This window comes from Coenobita brevimanus, chromosome 20 (genome assembly GCF_032717465.1).
Source record: "Coenobita brevimanus isolate Jiangsu-jjx chromosome 20, ASM3271746v2, whole genome shotgun sequence".
In the NCBI taxonomy this organism is placed as follows: domain Eukaryota; kingdom Metazoa; phylum Arthropoda; class Malacostraca; order Decapoda; family Coenobitidae; genus Coenobita; species Coenobita brevimanus.
In genome coordinates, this window is record NC_136973.1 from 5,477,501 (window position 1) to 5,497,735 (window position 20,235).

At 40.1% G+C, this 20,235-nt stretch overlaps 1 protein-coding gene across 1 annotated transcript in view; it reads left to right on the plus strand.

Annotated features, from left to right (window-relative positions):
- The window catches only part of LOC145391843 (uncharacterized), a 24,900-nt gene extending 6,145 nt beyond the window's left edge, over positions 1–18,755 (plus strand). Inside the window, exons 2-6 of the mRNA XM_080266331.1 lie at positions 1,368–1,395; positions 3,766–4,155; positions 5,935–6,089; positions 9,046–9,175; positions 17,628–18,755. Of these exons, the coding sequence (XP_080122457.1) occupies positions 1,368–1,395; positions 3,766–4,155; positions 5,935–6,089; positions 9,046–9,175; positions 17,628–18,755 (1,831 nt within the window). The remainder of the gene's footprint in view (positions 1–1,367; positions 1,396–3,765; positions 4,156–5,934; positions 6,090–9,045; positions 9,176–17,627) is intronic.
- The last annotated feature ends 1,480 nt before the right edge of the window (positions 18,756–20,235 follow it).

The following is a 20,235-nucleotide window of genomic DNA, read 5'->3' on the forward strand; positions in this document are numbered from 1 at the left end:
GTGAGTGCAAAAACCCCTATAAATGTGTCCATATATCATCCTTCCTGTTCTCTAGTGGTGTAATATTAAAGTTAAGGCTACCCTCAAAAAAAGTCCACAAAATTAGGATGTATGAAATGTGACTGGTTTGGCTGCTGACTTTTGCTTAATATTATATACTTTTTCGTTGTTTTCTGGTAATATTTTTCGTCTCGTTGCCGGCAGAAATAGTGTCTTTATGCAGGGATTTCATTGTAGCAGTTTTTTTTCTTCTTAATTCGACTTAATACCTTGGTGGGTCGTTGAAATTGTTCTTCCATTCCATAGCACTTGTCAGTGGCCAGCATCATATCCTAGTATTACTATGCTGCTAAAACTCTGCATTCAGGATGGAGGTATGGTAATTTTAAGTCATGTTAAAAAGAGAATATGCAGTGTTGTCTTTTGCTTCCCGTGTAATAAGCTCTTTACTCCAAACTTGGCTCAGAGTTTCGTTCTTTTGCAGTTTATTTCACATAACTCAGTGGCAGGAATAGACGATACTGTGGATCTACGTACGTTCCACTGCACTTCTTCGTGACTAGCATCAGATTCCCGTGTCAATCGTTACAGCCGAGCATTCAAGATGGAGAGTTGGCAATCTTAGGCCAAGTTAGAGTAAAAACAGTATTGTACAGCAGACCAACACTGATATCCACAAGTCTCTACTACTCCTGTGAAGTGGAGTAACAGTGGAATGCGTCATCCGAAAGAATTGTCCAAGGTCTTTCCCAAAATTCCTTTCCAATCACCCCTTCAGGATGAATTGTGAGATATTACCTCTGCCACGGAGGTTATGTTTTTACCAGCGTTGGTGTGTTTGTTTGTTTGTTTGTTTACAGTCTGTTAGCAGGATTACTCAAATAGTTATGAACGGTTTTTGTTGAGATATTATTTATTTATTTATTTGAGGGTTAGGGTATGGCCCATGGAACAATCCTTTAGATTTTAGTGGTGATCTGAATCATCATCGGGATCCAGTAATTTTTGTTTGTCTACACGATATCTCCAAAAGCTCTTAATGAATTTCAGTGAAATTAAGTGGAAGGGTGAGCCAAGGGCAAAGAAAGAATTTATTAAATTTTGTGGCGGATCCAGATCCGGATCCTGCAGTGGCATCGGCGGAGGTATGTGCTCTCTTAGTGCATTCTAGTTTGAATATAATGTAGAATATTTTCCTCATTTTGATACTGACCCTAGTTCCATCTCAGCTTGCTGGAGATTCTCATCCTTTTCTGACCTCTTTCCTGTACTATAGCAAAGAATAAGGTAATACAACGGTCCTGCATCCTCCCTATAGCACTTCTTCGTGATTAGTAACATATTTGAATGTTAATCTCTTGTAACAGCTCAGAATTCGAGACGGAGATTGGCAGTGTTTGAGCTAGTTAAAATTAATATAGTTCTGCGGTACTCATGGTGGGCACAAATTACAGTACACCCTTTTTAAATTTAACTTGGCCGAAAATTGTCATCTTGAATGCTGAGCTGTAGCAGTAGATTAACACTGGAAAATTATGCTAGTCACGAAAAAGTGCTATGGAAAGGTTGCAGATTCGTTGCATTGTCTTTTTTTTTGGGGGGGGTAGGCACTGAGTTGCGACAAGAAGTTGCAAAAAGGCGAAAATCTGAGCCAAGTTAAGGTGACTCTCTCTCTCTCTCTCTCTCTCTCTCTCTCTCTCTCTCCGCGTATGGGGATTGTGTTACGACTGTACTTCTTTAACATAAACTTGGCCTAAAATTGCCTATCTTGAATGCTAAATAGTAACAGTAGATTAACACCAGATATTTATGCTAATCATGACGAAGTGCTGCCTGGTATGGAAAGGATGTGGAGCTTTAGTATTATTTTAGTCTGCCACTGAGCTGTGTGAAATAAGCTGCAAAAGAACGAAAATTTGGGCCAAGTTAAGGTGAGAAGAGTATAGTTAGAGGCCCTATCTGGTAAATTAGCCTAGTAATGAGAAGGTTAACCAGGATTGTTATGCCTTTTTCACCTTAACTTGGCCCAGATTTTCGTCCTTTTGCAAACAACTCAGTGGCAGAAGACAATGCTGTGATTCTACAGCCCTTCCATAGAACTTCTTGACTAACATCATATTCAAATGTTAATCTGTTTTTGCAGCTCAGATTTCAAGATAGAGAGATGGCTATTATAGGCCAGGTTAAAGTGAAAAGGGTAGTGGTAGCAAATAGGAACCAGATATGATTATTGCCATGGACTTTGGTTTGCTTGATTGGTGAGATAAAAGCATCAGAGAAGATAGATATTATTGGCTACTACTTCATAAATGATACCCAACCACATGTAACAGCAAATGCTTGACTAGGATTAGCAGATAACAGTGACTACGCAAAATTAGTGTAAATAATAGAATTTCCCGTGTTCAGTAATTGCAAGATGAAGTTCAGACATAAAGTAAATAGTGACTTGTGAAAGTGTGTAACTTGTAATTTAGGAGGATTGCTGGGCCTCAGGGAAAAGGCTGTTAAATGTGTAGACAGAGTATGATACATGGAAAAATTTGGCCTATATGTTGGTTCTCAGGGGTAAACCCCTACAACATACTGTGCTTTAAACATGTACAGTATGTGGGGATCAAGTTGAATTTATAGTTGGCTGTTAGCAAGAATTGAGTTTAAAAAAGGACAATTGAATGGAATAGTTTAAATCAACCTTAAAAAAAAAAAAGTGATTCATAACAATGGACAGGCAGTTACATTCTCCACAGTGAATGGAATCAGTTTCACCAGTTTTACGTTGTTAAATACACATATGTTGGAATGAGATAGAAACAGAGGTGTTATTAATGTTAATTGTGATAAAGTCTGTGTTGGTTCTTTCAGTAATATGAAGGGCTATGAAACAGTGCTGCTAACTGCCAGTTGCCAACAAATGGTTATGATTAGCAAGAAAATGAGTTGATATATAACAGTACTTATGATTTTGACATCATTAACCATTTGTATGGGCAGGGTATCCATTTTAGGTCTCCACCCATTTGTATTTCCACAGTTTCTTCCTTTTTCTTTCCAACTTTCATTTCTTTCTTCTGAACATTCATCAGCGCTCTGCCATTCTTGTATGTTTTCACCAGTTTGCTAACTTGGCACAACTGTTTTTTGGCAGATACCTAGAGACCCCATTATCACTTCATTAATTAGGTGTCAGTGGCCTAGCCAGATTTTCATAAATAGGGGTGGAGATGGGAGCAAGCCTTATGGGCTGTAATCATCACCATCATCTTTATCCATCACCTGTCAGTCCAGAAAGTGGGAAAAAAGAAACTGAGGAACACTAATCAACAGTTGCCGAATAAAGTGTTCATATATTAGACAATCAGAAATTTCAGATAGGGGGCTAGTGGAGGCCAAGGGTCTGCTGGGGAAGGGGGGCTGGGCTCTCTCAAGCTCCCTGTAGCCATGCCACTGTTAGTCCCTTGAAAGAGTTTAATGGAATCAAATGTCAAACCATACAAACACACAAGGATTGGGATCCTATGTTCTTGTATGTAATCAGCATAGCAAGTGGCACAGATGTATGTCAGTTGACTGTAGCTCTGTAGAGACAGTCCTTCATTCCCTTGGGAATGTTGGCAATCTTTAAGTGATGTCTAATTTCTGCTGTTCTGTATAACATATTGAAGAAATCAATATTACAGTATACTGCATTGAATATGACATTGTTTGTTATGTATACATCCAAATTGCTTGCACAGTATGTCCTAATTTATTAAAATCTTTCAGGTATCGACCATGGCCAGCCTGAGGAGACACAGAAGGAGTGGGAGGGGAGAGGAACAGTGTAGGGCAGCAAATTCCCGCCTGCCCCAGTGCACGCAGTCAGACATCACACATGAAGCGAACCAGCAGTGGAGCTCTCACACAAGGAGGTCAACACTTCAGCTCCAGGATGACCTATCTCACCACCATCCTCCCCTCCAGAAAGATCCAGCTCTACATCATCCTCCCCTCCATCATTGTCCAGCCAGCAACACCACCAGTCGGCCATTTAGACTGTTGTTAAAATGGCCACAAACACTACTGCCTCCACTTGCCTTCTGCCTTCTACTAGCAGCCTCCTTGCCTGCTACTTGTGCTGCTATCTGCCCCAGAAACTGTACCTGCGATGATGAAGTAAGATTGTTATACACCATATAGGCTGTAATCATCACCATCATCTTTATCCATCACCTGTCAGTCCAGAAAGTGGGAAAAAAGAAACTGAGGAACACTAATCAACAGTTGCCGAATAAAATAAGCCACTCATTCATTTCACTTACATTTAAGGCCCTGGAATCCAGAATCCACCTCACAGGCATAACCTTCACCATATTCTGTATACACTTTATGCTACTTATCAGATAGTCAGTCTGGAAACTGCTAAATTAAAAAGGGGGGCCAAACCCTTGTCATGCAGTCCTTCTTGCAAAATTCATCCAACCAGCTTGATCCCATGTCCTTTCCCTATCTTCAGTAACCTTTTTTGTGTGAGTCACTTCCCCACACACTCATGTACCATATCTATTTGCCTTCCTCTTTGGCCTACAATACATCCTCCTACCTTCATACTTACTCACATACACCAGCTGCATCAGCTAGGTACTCCCAGAAAATTTGCTGAGGTTTTGTTAAAGAATTGTCTGTGTGAGTGTGATAGAGTGGGGGTGCTGCATTAGAGTGAGTCTGTGGATGCTTAAGGTAATACCAAGGGGAGAACTGTGGTAGCAGATGATGTAGTGGCCTTGCATCCCAGGATAATGAGTGAATACAGTAACTTACCACAGGCACAAAGGCCTAATTCATGGAGATGAGCAGTGCAGCTCAGTGCCTGATAACATCTCCCTTCCATTTACCTTTTACTGGGGTATGGAAGGGTAATGGCCACAGTGTAGTTTGGCTGGGTACTCTGGGAAGAGTAACTTCTGAGGGATGAGTGTCTGGTAGGGGTTCAAGAAGACTATTGATTGGATAGAGGTCTTGGATGACTTTGATGGCTGTGTTTTGTATATTTGTATAGTGTAGCACTGGGTGGAGGAGGGATTTTTTGAATAATTTTGTGTAGTGTTGGGGGTGTAGGACATATAACAGCAGTCTTTCGCAAATTCAAGTGCTAAATTTGCAGGGGGGGGGGGCACGAAAGGAACAGGGGCAGTTGACCATAGGGCACTTGTCATTCACAAAACTCTGAACCATTTTGCAAAAATCATGTACAGTACACTATTAGCAAGCAGCATAGCATCTTTTGCACATACTGTACCAGTTTGTTGATACTGTTTTAGTTTTGTTGGAGCCTTTGCCACTCAGGTCGATAAAGCATATGCTGTAGTTTTTAATTCTGACTTGGGGGCAGACATTAAAGAAGTTGCATAAGTATCTCCTTTCTAATGTTTTCCCCATGTTGGCTCCCTGTATTGATCACCTCAGTGACACACATACTCTCTCACTTATGAACACAGCCACTCCCAAAAAAGTTTTCACATGCACATCTCACCCTACACTTCCAAAACCTTTTACACCACATTCCCCTGCATAAAGCACTTGGTGACAGAAAGTGGTGTTCCTTAGACCTATGAATCATTTACACTTCAGGACCTATACAGCACAAAAGTAACTTATATAGTAGAGATACTTGCCTATGTCAGGTTTATGCAAGCCAACTGCAGTATTTTACCCTTTGTGCCATATGATGTACTGTATATTTTATTCTTGTTGCAATCAGACAGTTTTATTTAGCTTAGAGTGACTTCAAACAAGAGTTAGATATAACTGTAATAACTTCTTCAGTGCTAGAGGTCATTCCACAGTTGAATACAATTGTTTGTAGATGGCAGATATGTCAGTAGATTATGATCTGACTGAAGGAGTTAAAGCTGTTTTTATCAGTTAATTTATATCTTAATGTGTGTCTTGCAGGCTTTAGTTGTGCGGTGTATGCCCTCCTCTATTGATGTGATGCCAGTGACCTTCAATCCAAACATCCAGCAGCTCACCATGTATAGCACTGAGATCAGCACCCTTGATGTCATCTCCTTCCGTTTCTATGAAGATCTCAGACATGTCAATCTCAGGTACTGTTAAAATGTAATGTACATTTTATCCATATTAAAAGTTTTGTTTTGTTTTGTTTTTTGTTTTGTTTTTCACTGGGAAACCATTTATGACTCTGGGTGGTATCCATATAACCAAATTAAGGCACCTGTTGGTTTAGTGAGTAATTACGGCCCTCTAATCGGATTCAGCTGGTGCAGGTTTATATCCAAGGGATGGTTGGGGTTTATTGCTCACATAATGCCACTCAGGGATGAGTGAGGCTGGTCACTCTCATCTTAAATGCCAGGACCAACTTGCCCAGACCCTGGCTGCTGCACTCCTCATGGGGCAACATAGGATTGGGTGTTGGATTCTTTTTTTTCTTCTTCTTCTTTTTTTACGTTGCTAAGTTGTACAATATATCATTGTTTTGGATTTACTTTTATTTACCTTTTTTTTTTTTTTTCTACTAGGCCCTCAATAAGTTGCAGAAAAATTGCTCTTAAAGCTTCATTACTCTTTGAAACTAGTTTGCTAATTTCTCCCATTTAATGTTTACTCGTAATATGATGTGTGTTTTTTGCAACACATTCTTAGACTTGTAATGAAGACTGCTTGTACTTTATACATCATGCAAGAATTAGGTGAGCTAGATGTACAGTTGTTACCAGGAATATGAATCCACACTTTAGTCTAACAATTATGAAACTCTTACACAATATTCTGAAAAGTTTTGTGGGTTCCAAAGAGCGCATCACTCAGTTTCGAAATTCATCACTTTCTGTCTCGTTTTTCATCTTAAGGAAATGGATTGATTTTAACGTCCGTAATTGTGTTGTTGTGATTCCATCCTTTAGTATACATCAATCAGGTTTACAGGAATTCCTCATGTAACACTGTAAATGTCTATCTATCTATCTATAACCCGACGCCCTAATCCCACAGAGGGTGGCCGCAGACAAAACGCCTCCAAGTCGCTCTGTCACCCACCATTTGCCTACCCTCCCCCCAGCTCACTTCCCCCTCCCTTATATACCTCTCAACTCCATCCCTCCACCTCATCCTCGGTCTTCTTCTCCCTCTCCCTCCCTCCACCTCACCTACATACACCCTCTTAGTCAGTCTTTCATTCTCCATTCTCTTCACATGTCCAAACCACCTGAGTGTATTTCTCCTAATCTTCTCGACCACATCCACTTCCACCCCACAAGGTTCCTTCACTTCTTCATTCGCCAACCTGTCCCTCCATGTCACTCCACATGCTCCTCTCAAGTAACTTATTTCCACTGCTCTCACTCTTGACTTGTTCCCCTCTAGCAAGGTCCATGCCTCACTTCCATACGTCAGGGTAGGGATCACAATACTATCATGCAGTGACTTCTTAACTTCCATACGCACCTTCCTATTTCTCATCACTGCTTTCAGTGAACCAACAACCTTCCTTCCCTGCTGTACCCTTTCACGCACTTCATCCCCAAAAGTTCCATCCATACTCATCACACTACCCAAGTACTTGAATGCACTCACATTCTCCATATCCTTACCATCCAACCTCACTGTGCATTCTGTGACTTCATTCCTCTCAAACATCATAACTTTACTCTTGTTTACAGTAACTTTCAGATTCCTCTTCCTACACACTGTCCTAAATTCATTCACCAAACCTTGCAACTCCCATTCATCTTCACTCAACAATACTGTATCATCAGCAAACAGCAAGAAAATGCTGTGTAATGTGAGAATTGTTTTAAGTGAAGGTTATGTTCTAGCATGAATTGGTACCTTCTCAAATATTAAAATAGTGCTGAAGTGAAGGTTATGATCCAGCATGAATAGAAACCTTCTCAGATATTAAAACAATGCTGAAGGTAGGGCTGGAGCTAGCTCTGTGACTAGCATAAGGAGTCATTGGAGGAAATTCAGGGAGCTGTTGCCTCTCCTGACACTGAGAGAACTCTCCGTCTGTACTAAGGGGTCTTTGTATGTGGCGTGTGTTAGGAGTGTAATGCTGTATAGTAGTGAGGCGTGGACAGTAGAGGAAGAAGATATTCATAGGCTCAAACATACAGAAATGACAATGTGTCATTGAATGTTAGGCCTGGGGGGGCTAGGTTTTATGATGGAAGAGTCAAGAAGAAGGATGGGACTGGAGTGAATTGGTGCTGTGATGATGAGGAGCAGATTAAGATGGTTTGGGTATGTAGAGAGGATGGAGGATGACAGTTGGGTGCAGAAAGTGAGAAGTGTGAACACTAGGGGTAGGGTTGCGAGAGACAGACCAAAAAAGACCTGAGATGAGATTATAGAGTGTGGCCTTAGGGATAAGGGACTGAATAGGGAGGCTGCCAGAGATTGAGCTGCGTGGAGAATCTCATTAGGTGACCATGGCCTAGGCACACAAACGTGTTGGAACCTCAGTAAACAGTATGATATACGAGTCATTGCTAGATGGTATGGTCATATGGAGAAAAAGAATGTAAATAGTGATGAAGAGGATATCTATAAGAGAATTTGAAGATAGCAGAGGCCATGGTAGGCAGAGAAGGAAGTGGATTTATATGGTAAATGAGTTTGTAGGAAAATGAGATATTGAAGTTGATGATGCTAGGGAACTGATGTGGGATTGAGCTGTGTGGGTGAAATTTGTATAAAGGAACTTATAACAACGATTTGGACCCCACCCCCCACCTTCATTTTTTCACTTGATAGTTATTGAACTGACTCTTTCTGATATAAGATACAAAACATGTATATGTGAATGGCTTACTTTTGAGGTTTGCAAGGGGTATTCATGAGTGTTTGCTTCATTTCATGGGGTGTGCTGTTAAATAGTGCCCACTTCATTTTATTTTTCCCCTTTTTCTTGCTTTCAGAATCCTACCTCACCCCATGTTTTTGGGTGGGCAAAAGAGGTCAGGATAGTAATGATAATGAAGCAGTATGTACAGTATCAATCTGTCTATCTGAAAAATACAGTATGTACTTGTATTTCAGTAAGAACAGGATAACCGAGGTGGCTCCAAAGACCTTCGAGAATCAGAGAGATCTTGAGGAGCTCCACCTAGCCCACAACAACATCAAGCAACTCACAGCTGACATGTTCCTTGGCCTCTCCAAACTCATTGTAAGTTTTTTTCCTTTATTTATTTAAATTTGTTTTATTTATTTATATACCTGTATTTATTTGTTTTTGGATGGGAATAAGAGGGAATAAATTTTAAAAATTCACTTTGAAGGTAGTTTTAGTTTAAAACAGTTTTTTCTGAAATAGTTATATTATTAAATCTCATGAATTAACACCACTGTCCTCCATCTCTCAGCATTGAACTGTTTGTCATTGTTTTGTTTTAAGACTGTAGGTTTTTGTTACAACTCTCTTCTGTTAACAAGACCCATTGCTCATTTTAATACTAGCCAGGAGAGGCAGACATCTACTTCTCATATGCTAAAATTGCATTTTAGTAAAGTCTTGAATTCAGGAGTCATAGGTTTATTTAGACAGAATCCCAATTGACTCTTTGAGATATATGAGATACAGCATACAGTGATTGTTCAAATAATATGGGGAAAGTTTGGAAATTATGTATTACAGTACCCTACTGTATTTAGTGCTGAATTAAAAATATGCATTATGCATCATACACTAATTACATTTGAGTACGGTAGTAAAAGTTATCTTCGGCAAATTACATAGTGTCTCAGTACTGTACTGGGTTAAAATGCTGTATATAAAAGTTAATTTAAAAATATACTTGAATACCATGATATATTGATGACTGAATGGAAATATTATTGGAGGTATTTAGTATACAGTACTAATAGGGTAAAGTTATAGGTAGTTATTGTGCTAAAAAATTGGGTGAAAAGTATTGAAGCATTGATATTAAACAGATTTGTTGCACAGCCAGTGCAGAATACATTGATATTGTAAGTGGAAATGTTGCGTTAACTGTATATTGAGATTGAGGGTTGAACTGTACTGAAGATCAGATGTATTTGATATGATAAGTCTTCCTCCTTTCCTTGAGGCAAAATCAGGTACTGATAATAGTTCCTTATCATCTGCACTTGCATTTCTGCTTGGTTAAAATTTGGTCTTGATAATATTCATGAATCTTGCAGTGTTTCTCATTTTACTAATGCTTTGTTTGGAATACTTTTTTCAGACCTGAAAATATTTTATCTGAAACTTGTTTGTGGTAGGTGGGGGCACTCACCATCCACTCACTGGATGCAGTGCTGCTTTCGGGTGTCTGCCCTATCCTCTCCTCCATCCCTCTCTCCTTCCATCCTCTTCTGTCTTTCTTTCCTTCAGTCTTTCCTTGTCCTTCTGCCTACGGGTGACTTCACACTCCCTTTTCCATCTTTCTTTCCTTCATTTTTTCCTCTTCCTTCTGCCTGTGGGTGACTCTACACTGAGTGACAAGCCAAATGGTTTCCTGTACACCAGGAAACAATTTACTGCGCTGGGTGGTAACCATATAACCAAATTTTGATGCCTGGTGGTTTAGTGGGTAATTATTGCACTCCAGTTGGATTGAGCCAGTGCAGGTTTATATCCAAGGAGTGGTTGGGGTTTATTGCTCATATAATGCCACTAAGGGATGAGTGAGGCTGGTCACTCTCATCATAAATGTCAGGACTAACTGCCTAGCCCCGGGCTCCTACGCTCCTCGTGGGGCAACGTAGGATTGGATGATGGATGGATGGATGGATGGATGAAACTTGTACTTACTACCAACTAGCTTTTCATTATCTCTTAGAATGTATAGTTTACAAATGACATCCTCTTCATTGGTATTGATTTCAGTTGTTGTGATGGGCAGGTAATGATGCCTGAATCAGAACTTATTAATTACATGTAGTGGTAGGTGGTGGCGACCATCATCCACTCACTTGATGTAGTGCTACCTACTTCTTCCTTGGTCTTTATCATTCTTTTTCTGTGCCTGCCCTCCTCTCTTCCTATTTCTCCCCTTTTTCCTGTCACTACTTATTGCTTTTCTTTCCGTTACAGGTGGCTTTACATTGAGTGACAAGCCAAATGGTTTCCTGTAAGCCAAGAAACCATTTAAAGTGCTGGGTGGTAACCATATAACCAGACCATATGTGCTTCCTACGTGTCAAGTGGGTTGGTGGAGGGTTAATGCCCCTCCCTGTAAAACAAATAACTCAGAGTCAAATGGCCACCCCTTACGGGATTATGGCGTCTGGGAATAGATAGGTAGATAGATGATTATGTCTTTGTAACACAGAAAATAGATATTTGTCTTTGGTGCTTTACACTTTGAAGAGACTGTATATAGTGCATTGCAAATTCTGTTTCAGATTTAGTTGTCAGTCCTGATGGCAGCTGTCACTCAGTTGTTGTTCAACAGGGTTATGAATGTAATTTTCTGGAAACGTATCATCTCAGCTGCAAGTTGTTTAGATCAGTGTTGTTAAATGTATCTCCTACAGTGCTAAGCCATCATGATTGGAATGCATTGTTCAGATCAGTATTCATGCTTCTTCATAATTTGTGCAAAACGTATGACAACTTCGCCAACTCCCAGACATGATTCTACATCAGTAAGCAGTCATTCTTTGCCTAGAACTGGTGATCTGTTTTGTTTTGTACGAGTTTTGTTTCACTTTGTTTACAAGTTCAACAACTCCCTGACATGACTCTACATCAATAAGCAGTTATTTTTTGCCTAGTACTGGTGATCAGTTTTGTTTTGTACAAGTCTTGTTTCACTTTGTTTTGTTTTTAGAGACTCTAACATGCCTGCATGCATTGGCCATGGTCATCTAATCGGGGGTGTACACACTGCTTGATCTCTAGCAGCCTCTTTATTCAGTTGCTTATCCCTAAGGTCACACTGTATGATTATGTTCCAAGTTTTTACGGTCTGCTGTGTGCAACTGTACCCTCAACATTCACACATCTATCCCTCACACCATACAATATTCATTCTTCTGAGCTCTTATTAACCTTCATGTATAAAATTTTTACAGATTTTCTGTAGAGTACATTCATTGGCTTTGAGGCCTTAAAACTCCACACTTCACAGCCATGTGTGAGAATTGGTAATACAGGTTTTTGCCAAATGTCAAACAGTATTTTGATTGAGAGACACAGGCATTTTGCTTTAGTCTTCATGCTAAAGAAAGCCTTGTAAGCTTATTTTATTTTTAAAGCAGCCATTATAACTGAATTTATTCTCTAGGCATATACAAGAATCAATATTTCTGCTTGATCATTGCCAGGTGTAAAGTTATAAGATTGCCTGGTTTAACCTCTTGACAGCACAGTGACACTATACACTCTCTTTTATTTGGATTGGTAGGAACTTATCAGTAATCATGCTGCATGTTGAAAAATTGTAAAATGCTGGAAGGTGCTCTGATACATATTCCCAGCCCACTTAAAATGCTAAAATAAGACTTAGAGACATAGACAAATTACTCTGTGCCATTTCTTAGGAATAAATGTAGGCCTACTCACCAAACAGTGCTGTAAATGACGATTTGTTGAAACTGGAGACTGTTAATATTGGGAAAAGGACAAAAACAGGTATTTTACAGTACTGATGTAGGTACTATAGAGAACCAAAACCTGCACTAGAAACACCCACAAAACACTTTCTTAAAGGTAATGCACTGGATATTAATGTATCGTAAACATGTACTGTACATTACAGTGAATAACCATATCACTGTAACTCATCATCATTTTACTTTTTTTATGCACTTGCTTTCACTTGGCACAATTAATAGTGTATATGACCAAGCAGTATATCCCATCTAAAAGTCTTCATTATTTTTTCATCCATCCATCCATCCATCATCCAATCCTACATTGCCCCATGAGGAACGTAGGAGCCCGGGGCTAGGCAGTTAGTCCCGACATTTAAGATGAGAGTGACCAGCCTCACTCATCCCTGAGTGGCATTATTTTTTACTTTTTTTATTAACATTCATTCACACAGCACAGTAAATATGTGATCCATGCAGGATATCAAATCCAAAGTCCACATCATGTAAAATGTTATCAGTTTCTTTATCCTCACAAGGTGATGCTTGAGTGTAAACTTGGATTATTTCGTCATGTATCTCTTATTTATATTTATTATTAGGCCTGCTACTCTCTCTCTTATGTCTAAAGAGTTCTTCATATTGCCACAGAAGTGTTCATTCACCAAAAGTCCTACTACAATATGTTCCCTCTTTTTATGTTTGCTTCTGTTGCACAGTATGTCTCTCCAGAAGCTCAGTTTTGAGCTGATACAGCTGTGGTGAGCTGCAGTAATGTATCTATACTCACTAGAACACCGGTTTAGACAAAGCCAATTGACTGCTTCATTTCAGGTAGACTTAAATCTCAAACTGTGTTTCTCTGTAACTAATCACTTCCATTACAAAGACACCTTAGACTCTCAGGACTTATCTTGATCACAGTTTTGACTTTTTCTAATTATACAAGGAACATCAATGCAAAGGCATCTCATAAACTCAATGCCTTGAAAACACTCACAGGCGCTGCCTTCGGATAGCAGAAAGAAATTCGAAAAACATTCTTTGAAATTCATTAAAATGACAATGAATTACCCAAGGCCATACTGGGCCTCCACTTTAACTGCCATAAACATGTAAAACCTTCAAGAAACACAAAACAAAGCCTCACTAATATTAACAGGATGCACAAGAACCAGAAGTCCAGATCACTTGCATCAGGAAACAAAAATCTGTCTTATCTGTCAATAGCCAGATATCTTGATCCCGTAATGGGTGGCCACAAATTGCCTCTATGCCGCCCTGTCCCATGCCATTTCACTGCCCTTCCCCCAGCTCACACTCACCCTTTTCCATATACCTCTCCACTCCATCCTTCCATCTCATCCTCGGTCTCCCTCTCCCTCTCTTCCTCTCCACCTTACTCACACACACACTCCTCATTAGTCTCTCCCTCCCCATCTTCTCCACATATCCAAACCACCTCAGTGTATGTCTTCTAATGCTCTTTATCACATCCACATCCACACTGCAATGCTTCCTCACTTTCTGATTTGACAGTTTGTCTCTCCATGTAACTCCACATGTTCCACTCAATTAATTTCCTTTGTTCTCATTTTTTACTTGTGTCCTTCCAACAAGGTCCAAGCTTCACTTCCATATGTTAGAGTTGGTACCACAATACTATATGCTGTGACTTTTTTTACTTCCATATTGATGTCTCTATTTCTTATCACTGCTTTCAGAGAATCAGCAACATTTCTTCCCTGTTGTACCTTTTCACCTGTGGATGTGCTCACCATCCACTCAATCGATGTAATGCTGCTTTCTGGTGCCTGCCTTTTCCTCTCTTCCTTCCTTCTGTCTGCGGGTGACTACTGTATACTGAGTGATGAGCCAAATGGTTTCGTTTACACCAGGAAACCATTTACTACATTGGGTGGTAATCATATAACCAAATTATGGTGCCTGATGGTGTAGTGGGTAATTAAAGTGCTCCAATTGGATTGTGCTGATGCAGGTTTATATCCAAGGGATGGTTGAGGTTTATTGCTCAAGTAACGCCAAACTGGGATGAGTGAGGCTGGTCACTCTCATCTTAAATGTCAGGACAACTTGCCTAGCCCCTGGCTCCTATGCTTCCCATAAGGCAACACTGGATTAGGTGATGAATGAATAAATGAATGTATCCATTTATGTTCTTCATCCTCTAAACTTCCATCGTTACTCATCTCACTACCCAAGTACTTAAATGCACTCACATTTTCCTTTTCCTCATCATCTAACCTCACTGTGCACCCAGTGACTTCATTCATCTCGAAGACCACAACTTTACTCTTCCTTACATTCACTTTTAGATTCCATTTCTTACACACTCTCCCAAACTCATTTGCCAAGCCTTGCAGTTGCCCTTCAATAGCGGTACAGTATCATCTGCAAACAACAGAACAGGAAAGTATCACTTTTATAACCCCAACCATATACAGATTGAACAGCCATGAAGACCTGAAACATCCTAGTTTCAATCCAATATTCAGACAGAAAAATTCGCTCAGTTCACTGTCCGCATGCACTGCCATCATAGAACCCTCAAACATACTCTTCTTGGCATTCAGCATCTTCCCATTTATTCCATATATTTTTGATATATTCCACGTTCCTTGTCTATCCACTTTTTCATATGCTTTCTCCAAATCCATGAAGGCTGCATAAAACTTCTTTTCTTTCCCTAGATACTTTTCTACTAAAGACCTTAGGGTGAATATCTGATCTACACAACCTCTTCCCATTGAAAAACGTCCCTTTTCTTCTCCAAATAATTCCTCTGTTAGTTCCCTAACTCTGTCAGTAAGTATCCTACCATATATTTTTCCTATTATACAGAGAAGACAAATGTTTATTTGATTACCATAAACTTCTTTTTTTCCCTTTTCCTTTGTTCAGGGGAATAATTATACCTGACTTCCAAGCCTCCAGGACTCTATCTTCCTCCCAGGCATCTTCCATATCCATTCTACTACTATCTCTCTCTCATGCTTCAGCATTTCACCACATACTTCATAAATTCCTTGGGCTTTCCCTATTTTGACTTTCTTCATTGCGTCCACTAATATCATCCAACTGATCTCTTCCTTCCTTCTCATCTCCCTCCTGCTTCCAGCCATTCCCCATCCACTTATACTTTCATCACTCTCATTCTGTGTGTTTAACAGTTCCTCCAAATGTTCTCTCCATCTGCTCACTTTTTCTCCCTTTTCCATTATCAATCTACCATTTTTATCATTCACACCCCAACTACCTTCTTCTATCATGCTATCTGACTCTTTTTGCCTCCTTCCAGAACATTCTCTTACATTCCTTCCACTTTACACTCAAATTCCTTCCAAATTCCTCAAACACTCTCTTTTTCCTTTCTGTATATAACTCTCCATTCCATATCTCAACTTCCTCTATGCCTCTGCATACCATGCTTTGACTTCCTGTCAAAAATCATATGAATGTGAGAGGTGCTCAATTCATTGCTCATCTTGAGCTCTTCCACCCATGTAACTTTATTGGTGTATCACACACGCACGCACGCACGCACGCGCGCGCGCACACACACACACACACACACACACACACACACACACACACACACACACAAACTATATATATATATACATATATATATATATATATATATATATATATATATATATATATAAATTTGGTTTTACGCCAGGTATCCCCAAAGGGCTAAGGCGTTGCCCCTGAATAGAGGACTTTTGGACTGGAGCATGTAGCATTTTATGACCGGATGCCCTTCTTGATGTCTACCAGTGACCCTTGGGTGGATTCGATCCTCCAACTCTTTGGTCAGAGCGGAGCACTCTAACCCACTGAGCCATGGCTGCTAAAATTCCTCAACCTCCACCTAACAGTACACTTCACAAACACATATATAAACACCAAACAACCACAGCCATCGAAAACCATTAGCCAAACAGCCCCCTTCATGAACAACCATCAGATATCCAACCTTTAGAAATTACCCAGTCCAGAGAAAGACAAGTGCACATAGCCAGACTGCAGTGGAACCATCACTCTGCTCCTGTATGAACACAAAGTACTGTACTGTAAAATTCACAAGCAATCCACTGTGCCCACACTGCAGTACAATCGCCCATACCACAACACACTTGCTCACTGCATGCACCTATCATGACAGATAATCCTTCAACATACCCTGAGCAATAGATTTCTGGAAGACCCCAGCTGATGTGCCTGGTTTCCTGCAATCCAGGATCATAACCAGATGAGCCTGAGGTTGCAGCAACAGCATAGTATTATATGACCACCAGACAGATCTGTGCATGCCTCACCTGGTATTCTAACCTTACTGTGACCTGTGGTTTCCCTCTTTATATATCTCAGTTCTTCAGGAAGGACAGCCAAATTAGCTTCACTAGCAAAAGCTTGGACGTTGTACTTCCCAAGGTTTAGTTTCCATAGATGGCTAGGCCGTGATACCCAGAAATTCTTAGAACCACTTGCTCTCGACTGGGTCCAACCTCTGCCGTGGTCAGTTAACTCCATCCTTACTGGGAAATGGGGACTGTGGCCTGACAGAACATCATAGTGTTTTAGGATGAAGTTTGAGCTGTTACCTTGCTTACCCCTATGATCCCTAATAGTGAACCTGCCTAATAATGGTTTCACTTGCCTGGTATAACACTGATGATTGGGATACACAGTTGCCATGGCTAGGCAGGGTTGAATGTCCATGCTTTTACAGTGTATTAGAGTTCAGACCCCTTCTCATAAAAGAAAAGAGGGGTGGGTAACTCGTTCACTAAGCCTTCACCTATGGCGCACTATTTTTGCATCTACCATTTCTGACATCACTTTTTTCCATCTGCCTCCTAATTCCCCTTATTTTTCATCCTTGTTTGTAATATCTGGATCCATGTAATATTTGAATCCAGAGTTTCATTTATGTCTTAGCTTATAAACTGTAGCTTATAAATATACAAAATTATCAGTGTTCTTTTTTCTCCCTAGTTATTTATATCTTTCTTACAAGAGATTTTTTTCAGGTGTTGTCATTGCAAGGGAATGCCATCATGTCTTTGGATGGAGGAATTTTCCAGCATCTCAGACAGTTGCGAGAGCTTGATCTCTCAGAAAATCACATAGAAAAGTTAGAAAATCAAGCACTTCAAGGATTGACCTACTTAAGAGTTCTGCACTTACAATCAAACAAATTAAAATCAATACCAGCATCGAACTTGGCACTGGTTCCTGATCTGGCAGAACTCAGCCTAGGGAGCAACAAGTTCACAGAGATTAAAGAGAATGACTTTTTATCAATGGGAACACTAAAGGACCTTGATCTCTCTGGGAGTATGTTAGAGGATGGACTTTCTTTGGAATCATTCAAAAGTCTCTCTGGACTGGGAAAATTAAATCTAGAAGATTGTGGATTAACATCTGTACCAAGTATCCCATTGAGTAGCTTGGGACAATTGGAAGAACTGCATATTGGGCGTAACCTCTTCACCACACTACCAACAAATATGTTTAGAAATAACCGCAACTTGCATTCTCTCTATGTGTCATTCTGCCCACAGCTTCAGCGCCTTGAGAAGAATGTCTTGCAGCATAATCTAAACATCAAAAAGGTTGTGATTACAAATAATCCCCAGCTTGCCTACATTGCTCCAGATGCTCTACGTTTCCTACCAGAATTAAAGGTTCTGGATCTCCAGAATAACAACTTACACCAAATCAGTGAAGATGCTGCCTCATGGACTGACATAGAACACTGGCGACTGGATGGCAACCCTATAACCTGCAACTGCTCTGCTGCCTGGCTACGAACACTGATGATGGCTCCCAACTCCAGTGGTAAGGTGGTATGTGGCTCCCCTCCTGGTCTGGAAGGGATACCTCTTCAGTCCTTACAGATGAAGGAACTTGCCTGTGGTCTGGATCCTACCATGCAAGGGGTGGTGATTGGCTTGGTGGTGTGTGTTCTGGTGGTAGTGATAGCAGCAGTTGTACTGGTGATGCTGTACCGTCACCACAACTCCTGCGTGCACCGTCTTCTGAAGGGTCACCACTTGGGTAGTCGGCAAGGGCGTTGTGACACTCCCTACACCCACAGCTACCATCAGGCCTACACCATGACCCCCACGAAGCCAGTGCCTGTTACCGAACTCTAGCAGTCAGCCCGTTACTGAGCCTGGGAATTAGAGTGCCACCAACCCTGGCCAGTTAGTGTTGATCTTGAAAATTATGAAAATGAACACTGAAAAGTGGCAACGTTTTAATCGGGCTTTAAACTTTTACAGTGTTTGCCCAGGTAGACAATCTCTAAAGCCATAATATGGAAGAATGGCTCTAACTTGATATGAACATTAATGCATTTATTATGCATTATGATGTTTTTATGGAAGTTGTGTTATTTGCTCTTCTTTGCAGTGCCTGTCTTCCATATCTTTGGAGACTTATGCCTTTCTTCCTTTTGACTTTCAGGTTACCTATGTACAGTCATCCAGATAAGTACCATAACAGGTGGCAAATTTTCAAAATCTTTAAAATGATAAAAGTACTGTAGATGTAAAATAAATTCCGTAGGGAATGCATCTTAGTCCCATTGTGATAATATCTAAATGGAAGGAGGAAAATGGAACACAATAACTTCCTAAAAGTTAATCTAGTCTTTTCATTTCTATTTTGATGATAGGTGTGTATTGCCTTATCAAAGACTCTGAATGTTTCCTTGTATTCCTTAAGTCCCTGTGATAGACCTATCATACAAACTCTTTCTAAGAATTTAAATGTATTGTAGACTTTTTAAGTTTGTGTGAGTATACAATGGAATTTATTATAGACTGTGATCATTACCTTCACATGTAGAGTTTTTTTTTTAAATGAAATACACCACGTATGACCGAATTAGCAATAATGGGTATCGTAGATTTGTGTGGTTATAAATCTAAGATTCCTGAACGACATCACAAAAATTGTAAGTCATGCTAACAGTGAGAGAGACAATAAATGCAGCAGGTATAGGACTGACATTGATGGGTTTGGGCCAGTTCACCTCCTCAGTCTGTGATGTAGTTTTATTATTTATTCTTGCTACATGTGGGTGACTTTATTCAACTTACAGGGTGAAATATAGGTGATTTGTTTGTGGGCACCCCTTATGGGATTAAGGCATCAAACTATAGATAGAGAGGCAGACAAAGGATCTGTATTTAAAAAAGAAAAAAAAAAAAAAGGGATTGAAGATGGCTATATCCAGTCCCTTTAGTTTCATAAGAGTCCCTTAAGCTGAATATAATCATCAGGGGACAGTGTGAATGAAATGAAAAATGTCATCGGAAGAGAGGTTATTGAGGTTTAGAATCTTAACTTGGCACAGAATACGTATTGACCCCTATAATCCAACCACTGAATCTTCATTTAATTCCTGTTGCTGCCTGACTATTTTTATGTACCTTTGACGAGCCTCCTAGAAGCAAGACATGGCTAATGAATTCCATACCTAGCCCCTGAATTAAGAAAAGTCAATTCTGACTTGAGTATAATGATCTGGAGGTGGCATAAACGAGATACGATGTCTGTAGTAGAGGAGTTAAGAGTTGTGTGAAGGTTTTAAATGGTGGCTAGAATTGTGATGGACTTAGAGGCACA